Source organism: Eucyclogobius newberryi, unplaced genomic scaffold (assembly GCF_026437365.1).
Source record: "Eucyclogobius newberryi isolate DKJ021-1_F unplaced genomic scaffold, fEucNew1.0.hap1 SCAF_13, whole genome shotgun sequence".
NCBI classification, from domain to species: Eukaryota; Metazoa; Chordata; class Actinopteri; order Gobiiformes; family Gobiidae; genus Eucyclogobius; species Eucyclogobius newberryi.
In genome coordinates this window covers 16,751,002-16,767,572 of record NW_027315757.1, presented here as the reverse complement: position 1 = coordinate 16,767,572, position 16,571 = coordinate 16,751,002, and the positions used below count along the sequence as shown (strand labels likewise).

The window sequence follows — 16,571 nt, the reverse complement described above, 5'->3', positions numbered from 1 at the left end:
CGTCGAGGAGATTCTGGACTGAGTGTTTCTGACGCTCGCCGGGGATCGTCGAACTCGTGCGATTGAAGCTAAAAGTCAGGTTTGCGTAATCTGTGCCCTCCGAACGCATCAGATGAGATTTAACTGGCAGAAAGATGTGACATTTCTTTACAAATGATTCGCAAACATTCACCGCGTACGAGCACTCGTCACCCGTTTATAAAAAGTACAATTGTTGGCTCGACACGTTGGGCGTTTTGATGATTGAAAGTGCGTGCGTTTCATACGTTCATCAGTTCGAGCAGCTCCAGGTTTTTACAAAGAAACGGTGATTCGTGCCAGAAGGTCGCGCCTAGCTTATCGACCGCCGCGCGCCGCTAAAGATCGATGGGAGTCTCCGTCGACCAAGGCTTCCACTGGACAAACTTGACGAAGGTGTTTTAAGAGCGAACTGGGTCAAAAAGTTGTAGGAAAACTGTAAATAAAACATCTCTAACGTCATCAGTGATACAAATGACTACTGCTACTACTACTACTACTTAAACTACTACTTACACTACTACTACTTACACTACTACTACTGTCACTACTACTACTGTCACTACTACTACTGTTACTGTCACTACTACTACTACTACTGTCACTACTACTACTATTACTGTCACTACTACTACTGTCACTACTACTACTGTTACTGTCACTACTACTATTGTTACTGTCACCACTACTACTACTACTACTGACACTACTACCACTGTTACTACTACTACTACTATTACTGTCACTACTACTACTGTCATTACTACTACGCTGCTGCTGCTGCTGCTGCTGCTGCTGCTGTCGTCTTCTTTTTTTCCGACGATTTCTACAGATCGAACCGTTAATCTGCCGTTTTACAAATAAATACGCCTTTAGATTGTTTAGCAGAGACGTCAAAAGTATCGAAAAGCACATTCTAATCGACATTAAAACTAGTATCGAAGCTAGATACTCATTTGAACAGGTATCGATGCAAGAAAATCCAACTAAACGTGACCTTTTGTGAGCGTAATTGAGCGTAATCGGAACTAGTGTAAGACTTCAGCGTTTAATAAAGGAAGTGTCATTGTTTTGTGTTGAAATTGTCACTTGGTTGTCTTTTATTTTTTTTAATTTACTTGTGGTTTTGAAATCGAGTGTGTTTGAGGCGTTTCCACAAACAGGACTTACTCAAGCTCATATTTGCTGATTTTAGACGCCGTTCCAAAGCCTCGGTCACACATTCTCCAGCACTTTAAAGACTCTGACTAAGCTCTATTTTTAGATTTTTCTGCGACGATAAAACTGCCGCTTCCAACGTTTTCTATTTAAAGAACTAAAGCGTGTCAAGAAATAGAAACGCAGCGTCTTGTCTAAATACAGAATGTGTACACGAGCAAATACCCGCAGTTTTTCAGGTAATTCACCACAATAAAGTACTTTTTTCACTCTTCTCGGTCTAGAAGCCTTCAGTCGCCATGGTTCAGCTTTTATTTGGTTAAGAATGTGTCAACAGTCTCAACGTTCAATAGAAATAATTGTTTGACTGTTGTTCATTGCAGCTGATTCTGACTGTTCTTTCAGTCGCGTTTTAGTCCCTCTTTAGTTGCATTTCTGTTGCTTTTAGTTGCATTTATGTTTATTTGTTGTGTTTTTGTCACTTGTAAGTCACATAATTTGTTCATTAGTTAGGTTTTTGTTGCTTTTAGTTGCATTTCAGTTGTTTGTAGTTGCATTTTTGTCACTTTTATGTCATGTGTTTGTTCTTTAGTTACATTTCTTTTGCTTTTAGTTGCATTTATTTTTATTTTTTGTGTTTTTGTCACTTTGAGATGCATTTTTCCCACTTTTGGTCACATTATGGTTACGTTTTTGGTGCTTTTAGTTGCATTTTTGTCACTTGTAAGTCACATATTTGTTCTTTAGTTACTTTTCTGTTGCATTTATTGCATTTGTGTTGTATTTTTGTTGTTTATAGTTGCGTTTTTGTCAGTTTTAGTTGCATTTCCCTCGCTTTTGGTCACATTATGGTCGCGTATTTTGTGCTTTTAATCGCATTTTTGTCGCTTTTAGTCACGTTTTTGTTGCATTTAACTCTGTATTTGTTGTTTCAGACACTTTTTTGTATTAAAATATAGTAAATCGCTTAGCTTTGATATGTCACAGGTAGGATTACAAACGGGATAAAAGTTTCCGGGAATTTTCTAAAATGTTAGAAAACCTTGTACTTTTGCAAATTTGTTTAAATAAATTATGGTCACTCTTCTTTTATAGAACCATTTTTGACTTATTTTCTAGGTGTTTTTTGCTCATACACTTGTAAACGCTCGGGTCCAGTCTGCGTACAGTCAATCCCACATGTTCTGTTTGTCTGACACTGTCGTCTCAGCTCTCGCACGTTTCTGCTGCTCCGTTTTAAACGACTTGCACTAACGACCTGGAACTGTTGAATAATTAAAGTGCTATTGATTCACGTCTCGGTCGGAGGAAACTCGCGGCAGCCGGCGTTTGTAAGTGTTCCTCTCATTAACCCGACATCATCCAGCGCCGCAATCACAACAGATAATCTAAAGTGTGTTTCATCTTCACGGCCCATTTCTCTCCATATTCTGGACCGACAGTTTCCCCCGAATTCTACAGTTTGAGATGATTCTGTGACGGTTTATACACTGCGCTGCTGCATAATCCACGTATAAAAAGGAAAAAAACGAACCATTTAACTAAAGTGAGCAAATAAAACGTCGTGTTGGTCTATTTCTGAGCCTGATTTATCAAAGTTTTGAGTCGAAAATATTAGGCAACATTTAAAACATGTTGGTCTAGTGTAAATTTGGTTTACTCAAAAACTAAATAATAAATCCAAAATGCCCTCTTTAAATGTTTTTCAATCTAATATGGAACAAGAAATTTAAACCTGGCTCTGTCCATTTAAATGCCTCAAATAATGTGACAATTTTGCGATTTTTACACATCAAAATGACTAAATCACAGGATGAAAAATATAAAAAATTATAGCTAGCGCCGGGACTAGCGCCGGGATTAGCGCCAACGAACTAAAACATAGACTGTAACAGGCTTTGGGACGTGATGTTTAGCTTACAGACACTTGAAACGTTTATCAGTTCACACACGCAGAGAATAAGTTCTATACAGACTAAAAAGTGGTTTTCGGCTCCAAAGAATCGGTGACACATGAACATTGGACATTTGACGCACATATTTTAAATCCTGACCTGATGTTTTGTGTTTCAGGGACAAAGATGTTCGCGTGGAAGTTTCCAGACAAAGAGAGATGAAGTGGCTCGACATGTTCAACCACTGGGACAAATGGGCCAAGCACCGGTTTCAGAAGGTCAGCGCCAGAACCAACATTTAAAAGCTTTTATCCACAGTGGAGCGTGGAGTTATGTCAAGTGATGTGGCGTTTGTCAGACATCTGTGTTTAGAACTCCATAAACGTCAGCGTCGCGGTTGTGGACACAGGGAAAAGGACCATTATTACTGACCCCTCGTAAAGTGAAACTGCAGCGTTCTCATCCACGTCTGTACAGTCCACAATACAACGCTATTAATCCAGTTTTAGCCGCGTCTGAACATCAAAAAGTGAGAGAAAGTAGATCCTCGCTTGTGTCCAGTGTTTAGTCTGCGTGGATCAGTGAAACTACAGAAAACACTAGTTCAACTTTCTCTGATAAATATTGTTCTTGCCGAATAATAAACGGCTCAGTTTGGACTTGTATATAAAGTGTCCTGCTCTGATGGTCTTGACTGTTTCATCGTCTGAAAGTGGCTTTATTCTGGACAGGAAGCAGCTGATTGTTGTTAGCTCAGAACGTTTGGCTCTGTCTGAGGATCGTGAGAGTTCAAATCTGTGGCCTGCACTTTTTCTCTCACATTTATAAACCGTTTCAGACAGTTCTGTTGTATGTCCTGGCCTTAACCTGGAAAGTAATTCACAAAATGTGGATATTTTGGCCATATTCAGCTCTGTTTAGTAGTTTTTTCATCATGTGACGCTACGTGGTCAACATCAACATTGTGTTCACCCGAGTAGACTTACAGTGTGTCCACGTTGTGTCCACGTTGTGTCCACGTTGTGTCCACAGTTGTGTCCACAGTGTGTCCACAGTGTTGTGTCCACAGTGTTGTGTCCACAGTGTTGTGTCCACAGTGTTGTGTCCACAGTGTTGTGTCCACAGTTGTGTGTCTTCAGTGTTGTGTCCACAGTGTTGTGTCCACAGTTGTGTGTCCACAGTGTTGTGTCCACAGTTGTGTGTCCACAGTTGTGTGTCCACAGTTGTGTGTCTTCAGTGTGTTCTCAGTGTGTTCTTAGTGTGTCCACAGTTGTGTCCACAGTTGTGTCCACGCCTCATGTTTGCCTGGTCTGTGTCTTGGAGCCTCTTGAAAGCCCAGTGTGTGTGTTATTTGGAGCATTTCCACTCATTGTCTGGACGTGTTGTATTTATAGAAGTGTGAGTCACAAGCTGCACTTCCCTCCAGCACCTGGAGCTCTGCTGAGCTCTCTTTACACTAATGCCACGGGTGCAGCCTACACACAAGCCCTGGTGTTACTGGTGCAACCTACACACAAGTCATTGTGTTACTGGTGCAGCCTACACACATGCCCTGGTGTTACTGGTGCAGCCTACACACATGCCCTGGTGTTACTGGTGCAACCTACACACAAGTCATTGTGTTACTGGTGCAGCCTACACACATGCCCTGGTGTTACTGGTGCAGCCTACACACATGCCCTGGTGTTACTGGTGCAGCCTACACACAAGCCCTGGTGTTACTGGTGCAACCTACACACAAGTCATTGTGTTACTGGTGCAGCCTACACACATGCCCTGGTGTTACTGGTGCAGCCTACACACATGCCCTGGTGTTACTGGTGCAACCTACACACAAGTCATTGTGTTACTGGTGCAGCCTACACACATGCCCTGGTGTTACTGGTGCAGCCTACACACATGCCCTGGTGTTACTGGTGCAACCTACACACAAGTCATTGTGTTACTGGTGCAGCCTACACACATGCCCTGGTGTTACTGATGCAGCCTACACACATGCCCTGGTGCCACTGGTGCAGCCTACACACATGTCCTGGTGTTACTGATGCAGCCCACACACATGCCCTGGTGCCACTGGTGCAGCCTACACACATGCCCTGGTGTTACTGGTGCAGCCCACACACATGTCCTGGTGTTACTGATGCAGCCTACACACATGCCCTGGTGTTACTGGTGCAGCCTACACACATGTCCTGGTGTTACTGGTGCAGCCTACACACATGCCCTGGTGTTACTGGTGCAGCCTACACACAAGCCCTGGTGTTACTGATGCAGCCTACACACAAGCCCTGGTGTTACTGATGCAGCCTACACACATGCCCTGGTGTTACTGGTGCAGCCTACACACATGCCCTGGTGTTACTGGTGCAGCCTACACACATGCCCTGGTGTTACTGGTGCAGCCTACACACATGCCCTGGTGTTACTGGTGCAGCCTACACACAAGCCCTGGTGTTACTGGTGCAGCCTACACACATGCCCTGGTGTTACTGATGCAGCCTACACACATGCCCTGGTGTTACTGGTGCAGCCTACACACATGTCCTGGTGTTACTGGTGCAGCCTACACACATGCCCTGGTGTTACTGGTGCAGCCTACACACAAGCCCTGGTGTTACTGATGCAGCCTACACACATGCCCTGGTGTTACTGGTGCAGCCTACACACAAGCCCTGGTGTTACTGATGCAGCCTACACACAAGCCCTGGTGTTACTGATGCAGCCTACACACATGCCCTGGTGTTACTGGTGCAGCCTACACACATGCCCTGGTGTTACTGGTGCAGCCTACACACATGCCCTGGTGTTACTGGTGCAGCCTACACACAAGCCCTGGTGCCACTGCAACCTACACATGTTCATGTTGGACTTTTTATGTCATGACTTTGTTTGTCATTGTGCCTTTATTATTATTTTATTTATTTACTGCTAAAATTTGACCTTCTCTTTTTAAAATGTTTGGGTGGAGGACCCCCAGCTCCCCCCATCAGGAGTACCCTCTTACCACAGGCTAAATCTTCTTAACCCTCATGGCTCTGGGCTCATCAAAGTCTGTAATTTAGGTCAGGCCCAATGTCCTCAACATCTAAATGTCTTTGTATTTGTAGAAAACATAAAATATGTCCATAACGCTTTCATTGTTACTATGAACCTTTTTCAGTCAAATTATAATTTTTTGGCTTTAACTCCTGATTTCAGGTGAAGATGCGCTGCAGGAAGGGCATCCCGTCTTCTCTCAGATCAAAAGCCTGGCAGCTTCTCTCTGACAGCCAAGAACTGCTTCAGAACAACCCTGGGAAGTTTGAGGTACTCAATCTGACACACACAGGGAGGGCATCTGACACACACAGGGAGGGCATCTGACACACACAGGGAGGGCATCTGACACACACAGGGAGGGCATCTGACACACACAGGGAGGGCATCTGACACACACAGGGAGGGCATCTGACACACGTCTGATCACGTTTCCTCTGCAGGAGCTGGAGAGGGAGCCGGGAGAGGCAAAGTGGCTGGACATTATCGAGAAAGACCTCCATCGACAGTTTCCCTTCCACGAGATGTTCGCCGCTCGAGGAGGACACGGGTAAAGTATCGTGTCTCTGACCTGATCCAGACTCTGTTCTTGATCCAGACTCTGTTCTTGTGTCTCAGACCTGATCCGGACTCTTGTCGTGTCTCAGACCTGATCCGGACTCTGTTGTCGTGTATCAGACCTGATCCAGACTCTGTTCTCGTGTCTCAGACCTGATCCAGACTCTGTTCTTGTGTCTCAGACCTGATCCGGACTCTGTTGTCGTGTATCAGACCTGATCCGGACTCTGTTGTCGTGTATCAGACCTGATCCAGACTCTGTTCTCGTGTCTCAGACCTGATCCAGACTCTGTTCTCGTGTCTCAGACCTGATCCAGACTCTGCTCTCGTGTCTCAGACCTGATCCAGACTCAGACCTGATAAAGATTCTCTTTTCGTGTTTCAGGCAGCAGGACCTGTTCCGGATCCTCAAAGCCTATACCATTTATCGTCCGGACGAGGGCTACTGTCAGGCCCAGGCTCCTGTGGCTGCAGTGCTGCTCATGCACATGCCAGCAGAGGTGAGGGGTCAGAGGTCATGATGGATGAACCAGTGAGATGTTGCCGTACAAAATAAGTTTTTATTTTGAAAGTCTGACGGCGGCTGCATTCACTACTCTTTTGAATGTGGGGCAGGTTGATCAGAGCTCTGCTCATGTTTCTCTGTCATTCCTTTGGCTGATATTGTACACAGCGCCTCCACAGGCCAAAGGGAGAAGCGTCTGGACATTTGGTTAGATTGATTAAAATGTGAACGTGAGACAATGATGCAACTTTGGTCCGCTTCAAATTATATTATGAATGCGACCTAAAAAATAAACATTTATTTTAATAAAATGAAGGTGTCAAAAGTATATAAAAGTATCTCAATAATATCGATCTCGCAGCACTTAACAACCATGTCACACATCAAAATAATTTCCAATATTATGCAACCGTAGTTTGAATTATAGACGATACGCTTTATTCTAATTACTCTTAATATTTCCAAAACGACAATTGATTTTACAAATGTTTACACTTTAACCTGGGAGTTTCGGGTAATTTCCAGATAAACTAAATAATTTATCGCAGCTCGTTTTATCATTTTGTGGTTAATCCTTTTGTTGTTTTGGTCATGACTGCGTACAACGTTAATAACACCATTACACAGTGAAGCTAAGAGACTTTCTGTTGCGTTTCAGCAAGCGTTCTGGTGCCTGGTGCAGATCTGTGAGAAGTACCTGCCTGGATACTACAGCGCCGGCCTGGTGAGTTCAGCCACACTGCCCCTTGCTGGCCTCTGCTCGCACTGCAGGGAAACAGACTGAACACAACAGACAACATAAAAGTGATGATATTAAGTCCTCTGATAAACATAAGTGATGATATTAAGTCCTCAGATCAACATGAAAGTGATGATATTAAGTCCTCTGATAAACATGAAAGTGATGATATTAAGTCCTCAGATAAACATGAAAGTGATGATATTAAATCCTCTGATCAACATGAAAGTGATGATATTAAGTCCTCTGATCAACATGAAAGTGATATTAAGTCCTCTGATCAACATGAAAGTGATGATATTAAGTCCTCAGATAAACATGAAAGTGATGATATTAAGTCCTCAGATAAACATGAAAGTGATGATATTAAGTCCTCTGATCAACATGAAAGTGATGATATTAAATCCTCTGATCAACATGAAAGTGATGATATTAAGTCCTCAGATAAACTTGAAAGTGATGATATTAAGTCCTCTGATCAACATGAAAGTGATGATATTAAGTCCTCAGATAAACTTGAAAGTGATGATATTAAGTCCTCTGATCAACATAAAAGTGATATTAAGTCCTCTGATCAACATAAAAGTGATATTAAGTCCTCTGATCAACATGAAAGTGATATTAAGTCCTCAGATAAACATGAAAGTGATGATATTAAGTCCTCTGATCAACATAAAAGTGATATTAAGTCCTCTGATCAACATAAAAGTGATATTAAGTCCTCTGATCAACATGAAAGTGATATTAAGTCCTCTGATCAACATGAAAGTGATATTAAGTCCTCAGATAAACATGAAAGTGATGATATTAAGTCTTCAGATCAACATGAAAGTGATGATATTAAGTCCTCTGATCGACATGAAAGTGATGATATTAAGTCCTCTGATCAACATGAAAGTGATGATATTAAGTCCTCAGATAAACATGAAAGTGATGATATTAAGTCCTCTGATCAACATGAAAGTGATGATATTAAGTCCTCTGATCAACATGAAAGTGATGATATTAAGTCCTCTGATCAACATGAAAGTGATGATATTAAGTCCTCTGATCAACATGAAAGTGATGATATTAAGTCCTCTGATCAACATGAAAGTGATGATATTAAGTCCTCTGATCAACATGAAAGTGATGATATTAAGTCCTCTGATCAACATGAAAGTGATGATATTAAGTGCTAAATTCAGAGGAACTACATAGACCATGATCCTTTGCTTGTTTCAGGGCAAAAAAAAAGAACATATTTTTTTACTTTTAAGTGTTTGATTATGACACCTGTAAAGGTCCAGGGTGTTTGAGAGGAAAAGGGTTATGTTCATGTTCCGTGATGTGAGCCCATTACAAAGGCGTGTTCTCCATGTTCTCCTGCTTTAGGAGGCCATCCAGTTGGACGGAGAGATCTTCTTCTCGCTGCTGCGTCGCACTTGTCCCATGGCCTATCGTCACCTGAAGAAGTTCAAGATCGACCCCATCCTCTACATGACCGAGTGGTTCATGTGCATCTTTTCCAGAACTCTGCCCTGGTCCAGTGTGCTGCGAGTGTGGGACATGTTCTTCTGTGAAGGTAAAGCTCAGTGTGGGACATGTTCTTCTCTCTTTCAGGAATAAATATCTGGTTGTTCTCTCTCTTTCAGGACTAAAGATCTTGTTGTTCTCTCTCTTTCAGGACTAAAGATCTGGTTGTTCTCTCTCTTTCAGGACTAAAGATCTGGTTGTTCTCTCTCTTTCAGGACTAAAGATCTGGTTGTTCTCTCTCTTTCAGGACTAAAGATCTGGTTGTTCTCTCTCTTTCAGGACTAAAGATCTGGTTGTTCTCTCTCTTTCAGGACTAAAGATCTGGTTGTTCTCTCTCTTTCAGGACTAAAGATCTGGTTGTTCTCTCTCTTTCAGGACTAAAGATCTGGTTGTTCTCTCTCTTTCAGGACTAAAGATCTGGTTGTTCTCTCTCTTTCAGGACTAAAGATCTGGTTGTTCTCTCTCTTTCAGGACTAAAGATCTGGTTCTCTCTCTTTCAGGACTAAAGATCTGGTTCTCTCTCTTTCAGGACTAAAGATCTGGTTGTTCTCTCTCTTTAAGGACTAAAGATCTGGTTGTTCTCTCTCTTTCAGGAGTGAAGATTGTGTTCCGTGTGGGGCTGGTGCTCCTCAAACAGATGTTGGGTTCGGTGGACAAACTGCGAGAGGTTCAGGGAATGTACGAGACGATGGAGCGACTGAGGAACATCGCCCCAGACATGATCCGTGAGGAGGTGCTGGTGCAGGAGGTAAAAGTCCCACCGACGGTGATGATCCGGAGATGTTTACAGTTCAGAACATCATGTGATTTAAGAACGTTTAACTTTTTATGTCTGGTGAATCTACTGAAATGTGTAGGTCCATCTCACGCTTTACAGAATTCTGATGACACAACGTATCTTCTCTCCCACTCTCTCTCTTCTGTCTATCTTTTTGTCTGTCTCCCTCCCCGAACTCCCCCTTTCTCCATCTCTTCTTCTCCACCATCATTCCTCACCTCTCCCCCTCTTTCCATCACCCCCTGTCTTCCCCCTCCTCACTCTCTCCCCCTCTCTTGCCTCTCCCTCTCCTCCCCCCCTCCTCCCCCTCTCCTCCCCCCACCTTACTCTCCTCTCTCTTCCCCCTCCTCCCTCTCTTCTCCTCCCGCTCTCTCTCCCCTCTTCCCCCTCCCCCTCTCTCTCCTCCCCCCTCCTCACTATCTCTCCTCCCCCTCCTCCCCCCTCCTCTCCTCCCCCCTCCTCTCCTCAGATCGTGACCCTCCCCGTCACTGAGGCGCTGATCGAGCGTGAGTGCAGCGTTCAGGTGAGGAAGTGGCGTGAGTCTCGTGGCGAGCTGACGCACGAACCCGGCCGACGACTGCACGGCACGCGGCACATCTTCGAGCAGAAGCGGCGGGCATCGTCGCTGGCGTCGGGCGGCTCCTTCTCGTTCCTGAGCAGCTCGGTGCCGCCGCCCGGGCCCCTGCGCGCCTCCTCCAGCCTCCTCTCGCTTCCCGGCTTCAGGAGGTCCAAGACGCCCTTCCACACGCAGCCCAAGAAAGCCTCTTTCTCCGGGCCGTCCCGCGCTCAGTCTCCGCCTCAGTCTCCTCCGGCGTCCGGGCAAATGTCCAGCAACAAACCGCCGCTTCCTCCCCCGAAGTCCTCGCACGTCCAGAGCCCGTTAGCCACGAGCTGGACGAACCAGGAGAGTCCCAAAACGGAAGCGGGCGACCGGCAGAACGAGCTCCAGGTCAACGCGCTGCAGCCGTCGCCCAAGATCGTGTCGGAGCAGATCACGCCGCAAATCCCCTCGCCGACGGCGAACAACGCGCCGCTCCCGCCGTGTCCCGTCGAGACCAAGAGGGAAACTACCGCAGCAGCGCAGAAACCGGAGCAGAGCGCGACGGCGGATGAGCCGAAGAAAGGAGGGAAAAAGGCGAAGGACGACAAGAAGAAGGAGAAGGAGGACGAGAGGAAGCGACTGAAGGAGAAACGAGACAAGGAGAAGGCTGAAAAGGAGCGCTTGAAAAGGGAGAAGGAGAGACAGGAACGAGAGAGGAAGAGGAGCGGGAAGAAGAAACAACATGGCGGCGCGAGCGCGGCGGGCGGAGCCTCTGAGGAGGGGGGCGGAGCTAAAGACATAGCCTAGCGTTGTTTAGAGGAAACAACTGCAAAAACCAGGAACATCTCACTTCAATTCAGAGTAAACTGTGGAGAAGTTTGACTAGTTTATATTTATTTACTTCACGGACCTAGATTATTTACTTGCGATGCATTTCTGAGTATTTATTTTGTATTTAAGCAGTCAGAAAACTCAAAACTACTCACATCTAAATGTTCTGAATTCAAGTCCTGTTTAGATGTTTCTGTTTTGCAGAAGTTTCCTTCCTCTGAGCAGAACTGGACAGAGGCTTTGAATAAGAGTTTGTCCAAATGTCTCGTGAGTAAAAAAATTGGGGGAAAAACAAACAAAGAACAAAAAGAAACTTGAAATGTCCTGTTGGCTCAAAACAAACAAGTCCAGTTTATTGCAAGTTTGAAAAATCTCCATCGTATCGAGCTGATATTTAGATCGACCAACTGCCTAAAGATGTAACATTTAAATTCAGAAAACACTCAAAAAACTTTTATTTGAACACTTTGGAACAGATTACGCTTTTTGGTGACTTCTCGATGCCCGATGTTTGCTTTATTTCCTCTCACCGTTTGTTCAGCTTCGGGTTTTACGGAATAAAAGTATTAGTGGAAATATAATTCACAGCAAACGCAAGAAGACTGAAATTAAAACGACTTTGACTCCGTTTCCAGTCGTTTCCTTTGTTCGGTTGAACAAATGTACAATTATAGCATTTGGGAAAAACAGTTCTATAGGTGATTGTTACAGACAGTCGCTTTCTCTGGTGAAATCGACTCCACAAAGTTTCCAAATCTGAATAAAGTCAAAAACACAAATCCAAAGCTTTTACAATGTGTTTCTCTGAACTAGAAGAAATAAGTCAGATCCTTTATCTACAATCAAAGAAAAGCTGATCTTACATTCAAATGAATTATTATTTTGCTTTGTAACTGCGAGTTTGAATTTCTATCACAAACTTGACCCTTAACAGGATTAAAATCACAATACAAACAAATCACAAATAATCGTCACGAAATGCAGTTTAAAGGAGAAAAAATCATATTCAGATTGCAATTTTGAGTTTTCGCGTCTCGATAAATCTAGAAAATGTTCCGAAAACCAATGAAACTCGTTACTTTTTTGTCAATTCCCTCAATATTTTTGCTCCTAAAGTTTGTTTTTCACCGTCAGGACCAATAGAACGGGTTTATTCCGCTCTGTCCAGAGCTGCTCGGGGCCCAAACGCTCAAACTGAATCTTCCGTTCGACTAAACTGGATTCGCTTCGTTTGGACTGTGGAGAAATCGCAGCAGTTTTAGTTCAGTTTTTATTCTTTTTTTAAAATTGTGTTTTTACGATGATTCTTATTTTATTGAAGCCCGTGGTCAGAGACGTTGCCGTGGGAACGGGCCTCAGTTTGCTGTAAATACGTAAAGCGTTAACGTAGGATCTTCTCTTAGCGCTACGCGAGTCCAAACGCCACGGCAAACTTCAGTTCAGATGCAACACGTTTGACCCGTTTCTCTGGGTTTAACGCGCTCCGTTTGACCTGTTTCTCTGGGTTTGACGCGCTCCGTTTGACCCGTTTCTCTGGGTTTAACTCGCTCCGTTTGACCCATTTCTCTGGGTTTAACGCGCTCCGTTTGACCCGTTTCTCTGGGTTTAACGCGCTCCGTTTGACCCATTTCTCTGGGTTTAACGCGCTCCGTTTGACCCATTTCTCTGGGTTTAACGCGCTCCGTTTGACCCGTTTCTCTGGGTTTAACGCGCTCCGTTTGACCCATTTCTCTGGGTTTAACGCGCTCCGTTTGACCCGTTTCTCTGGGTTTGACGCGCTCCGTTTGACCCGTTTCTCTGGGTTTGACGCGCTCCGTTTGACCCGTTTCTCTGGGTTTGACGCGCTCCGTTTGACCCGTTTCTCTGGGTTTGACGCGCTCCGTTTGACCCGTTTCTCTGGGTTTGACGCGCTCCGTTTGACCCGTTTCTCTGGGTTTGACGCGCTCCGTTTGACCCGTTTCTCTGGGTTTGACGCGCTCCGTTTGACCCGTTTCTCTGGGTTTGACGCGCTCCGTTTGACCCGTTTCTCTGGGTTTAACGCTCTCCGTTTGACCCGTTTCTCTGGGTTTAACGCTCTCCGTTTGACCCGTTTCTCTGGGTTTAACGCTCTCCGTTTGACCCGTTTCTCTGGGTTTGACGCTCTCCGTTTGACCCGTTTCTCTGGGTTTGACGCGCTCCGTTTGACCCGTTTCTCTGGGTTTAACGCGCTCTGTTTGACCCGTTTCTCTGGGTTTATCGCGATTATGATTTTATCTTTAAATACAGTCGGTGTCTTTTATGTTAATTAACAAAAAACTAGAACTGGACTGGAACACACACATCAAACTGGGAGAACTGGTGGAAAAGATACTCCTTTAGATAAAGTAAAAGTACAGACGTGTGTTCAAAAAGGTACTCAAGTGAAACCTTAAATGAAAAGAAGTAGTTTTGAAGAAACCGGTTAAAATGTACTTCAAGAGTAAAAAGTAAAAGTATTTCACACAGATTTTAGCCTTAAATGTAAGTGATTGTCATGTCGTCAAAGGTCAAATCAGTTATTTTATCCAGTAAATCCATGATTCATAAGTAATAATATTTTAGTTTTAGGGCTTGAACACCTCAAACCGTAAAGAAAAGTACTTTTTACTTTTCAGCCCAGTTTGAAATGTAGTCAAAAGTATTCATTGTAAAAACTAAAGTAAAGTACAGACGTCATGTTTCACTAGAAGAAATGACTAAATGATAATAAAGTAAGATCAATTTGAAGTACAAATGTAGCAGTCAAGAATATAAATATATATAAAACACAAGAGGTGAAGTCAAGCGGGTCAAGCGGAGTACTGTGGGTCGTTGCTGCGGCGCCCGAGCGGGTCAAACGGAGTCCCGTCGGTCGTTGCTGAGCTGAAGCGTGTGTTGCCGTGGCGATCGTAGCAGGCACTGATCTTATTTATTGTTCTAAACTAAATGTCGTGTGGAACCGTGTTACTGTAAAAAAAAAAAAAAAAAAAAAACGCCCCGACGCCGCCGCCATCTTGTGCTGGACACTGCAAAAAACAAACGTTACAAAAGGTAAAAGCGGCGCCAGGTAAAATGACTCAAACTGATGGAGTCGGTTTAGTTTGTAGGTGTAGATTATTTAACCGGTTTTAAAGTGTTGTTAAAACTGAATTCTGAAAGTATCTGCCTAAACATAATGATGATCTTTTCTAGAACGTTGCTTGATAAATATCGTCAGAAATACCTTAAAATCCCCAAAACAAAACGCTCTGGGCCTATTTTCAATTTAAAGCCTACAAACTAAATCTTGTCAGACAAACTCTAGAATGGCCATTTTGCCTGGTGTTGGTTTAGTTGTTGCGGTTGTCGACAGTTTGAACGGCGTGAGAAGATGAAGAAGTGAGTGAAACGTTATGCAAAGAGAGACTGAGAGTGAAACGTGGCACAGATTTGAGAGACGCTTTGTCCGACTCTAAACGTGAAGCTGCAAATGTTCTGAAAGTTCAAAAGAACAAACTCATTTTAGTGCTAGACTCACAGCAGAAAGTTTAGAGCAGGAAGACAACTGTCACTGACCACAACCAAATGACCACAGACCAGTTTGTTTCTGGTTTAGACCTGCTTTAGACCTGCTTTAGTCCTGCTTTAGTCCTGGTTTAGTCCTGGTTTAGACCTGGTTTAGTCCTGCTTTAGACCTGCTTTAGACCTGCTTTAGTCCTGCTTTAGTCCTGCTTTAGTCCTGCTTTAGTCCTGCTTTAGTCCTGGTTTAGTCCTGGTTTAGACCTGGTTTAGTCCTGCTTTAGACCTGCTTTAGTCCTGGTTTAGTCCTGCTTTAGACCTGCTTTAGTCCTGCTTTAGTCCTGCTTTAGACCTGCTTTAGTCCTGCTTTAGTCCTGCTTTAGACCTGGTTTAGACCTGCTTTAGTCCTGCTTTAGACCTGCTTTAGACCTGCTTTAGACCTGCTTTAGTCCTGCTTTAGTCCTGGTTTAGTCCTGCTTTAGACCTGCTTTAGTCCTGCTTTAGTCCTGCTTTAGACCTGCTTTAGTCCTGCTTTAGACCTGGTTTAGACCTGCTTTAGTCCTGCTTTAGACCTGCTTTAGACCTGCTTTAGACCTGCTTTAGTCCTGCTTTAGTCCTGCTTTAGACCTGCTTTAGACCTGCTTTAGTCCTGCTTTAGTCCTGCTTTAGACCTGCTTTAGTCCTGCTTTAGTCCTGCTTTAGACCTGGTTTAGACCTGCTTTAGTCCTGCTTTAGACCTGCTTTAGACCTGCTTTAGACCTGCTTTAGTCCTGCTTTAGTCCTGGTTTAGTCCTGCTTTAGACCTGCTTTAGACCTGCTTTAGTCCTGGTTTAGTCCTGGTTTAGTCAGTGGCAGCCTGGTCCTGGTCAGATTGCCCTGCGGCGGCTGAGACCGGTCCATGGTCCGCTCTGTGGGCCGATCCAGGGATCCGGTCTATGGTCAGGGGGTCCGGGGTCTGGTCTGTGGTCCGGGGTCTGGTCTGTGGTCCGGGGTCTGGTCTGTGGTCAGGGGGTCCGGTCTGTGGTCAGGGGGTCCGGTCTGTGGTCAGGGGGTCCGGTCTGTGGTCAGGGGTCTGGTCTGTGGTCAGGGGGTCCGGTCTGTGGTCAGGGGTCTGGTCTGTGGTCAGGGGGTCCGGTCTGTGGTCAGGGGGTCCGGTCTGTGGTCAGGGGGTCCGGTCTGTGGTCCGGGGTCTGGTCTGTGGTCCGGGGGTCCGGTCTGTGGTCCGGGGTCTGGTCTGTGGTCAGGGGGTCCGGTCTGTGGTCCGGGGTCCGGTCTGTGGTCAGGGGGTCCGGTCTGTGGTCAGGGGGTCCGGTCTGTGGTCAGGGGGTCCGGTCTGTGGTCCGGGGTCTGGTCTGTGGTCAGGGGGTCTGGTCTGTGGTCCGGGGGTCCGGTCTGTGGTCAGGGGGTCCGGTCTGTGGTCCGGGGTCTGGTCTGTGGTCCGGGGGTCCGGTCTGTGGTCCGGGGTCTGGTCTGTGGTCAGGGGGTCCGGTCTGTGGTCCGGG

At 45.0% G+C, this 16,571-nt stretch overlaps 2 protein-coding genes across 2 annotated transcripts in view; one reads left to right on the top strand and one right to left on the bottom strand.

Annotated features, from left to right (window-relative positions):
* Positions 1-16,352, top strand: part of tbc1d10b (TBC1 domain family, member 10b) — a 35,274-nt gene extending 18,922 nt beyond the window's left edge. Inside the window, exons 3-10 of the mRNA XM_072442735.1 lie at positions 3,250-3,349; positions 6,270-6,377; positions 6,551-6,657; positions 7,051-7,165; positions 7,829-7,894; positions 9,284-9,473; positions 10,018-10,172; positions 10,672-16,352. Of these exons, the coding sequence (XP_072298836.1) occupies positions 3,250-3,349; positions 6,270-6,377; positions 6,551-6,657; positions 7,051-7,165; positions 7,829-7,894; positions 9,284-9,473; positions 10,018-10,172; positions 10,672-11,550 (1,720 nt within the window). The 3' untranslated portion in view covers positions 11,551-16,352. The remainder of the gene's footprint in view (positions 1-3,249; positions 3,350-6,269; positions 6,378-6,550; positions 6,658-7,050; positions 7,166-7,828; positions 7,895-9,283; positions 9,474-10,017; positions 10,173-10,671) is intronic.
* Positions 1-16,571, bottom strand: part of ifi35 (interferon-induced protein 35) — a 342,343-nt gene that overhangs the window by 226,969 nt on the left and 98,803 nt on the right. The gene's annotated exons all lie outside the window — the stretch shown is intronic.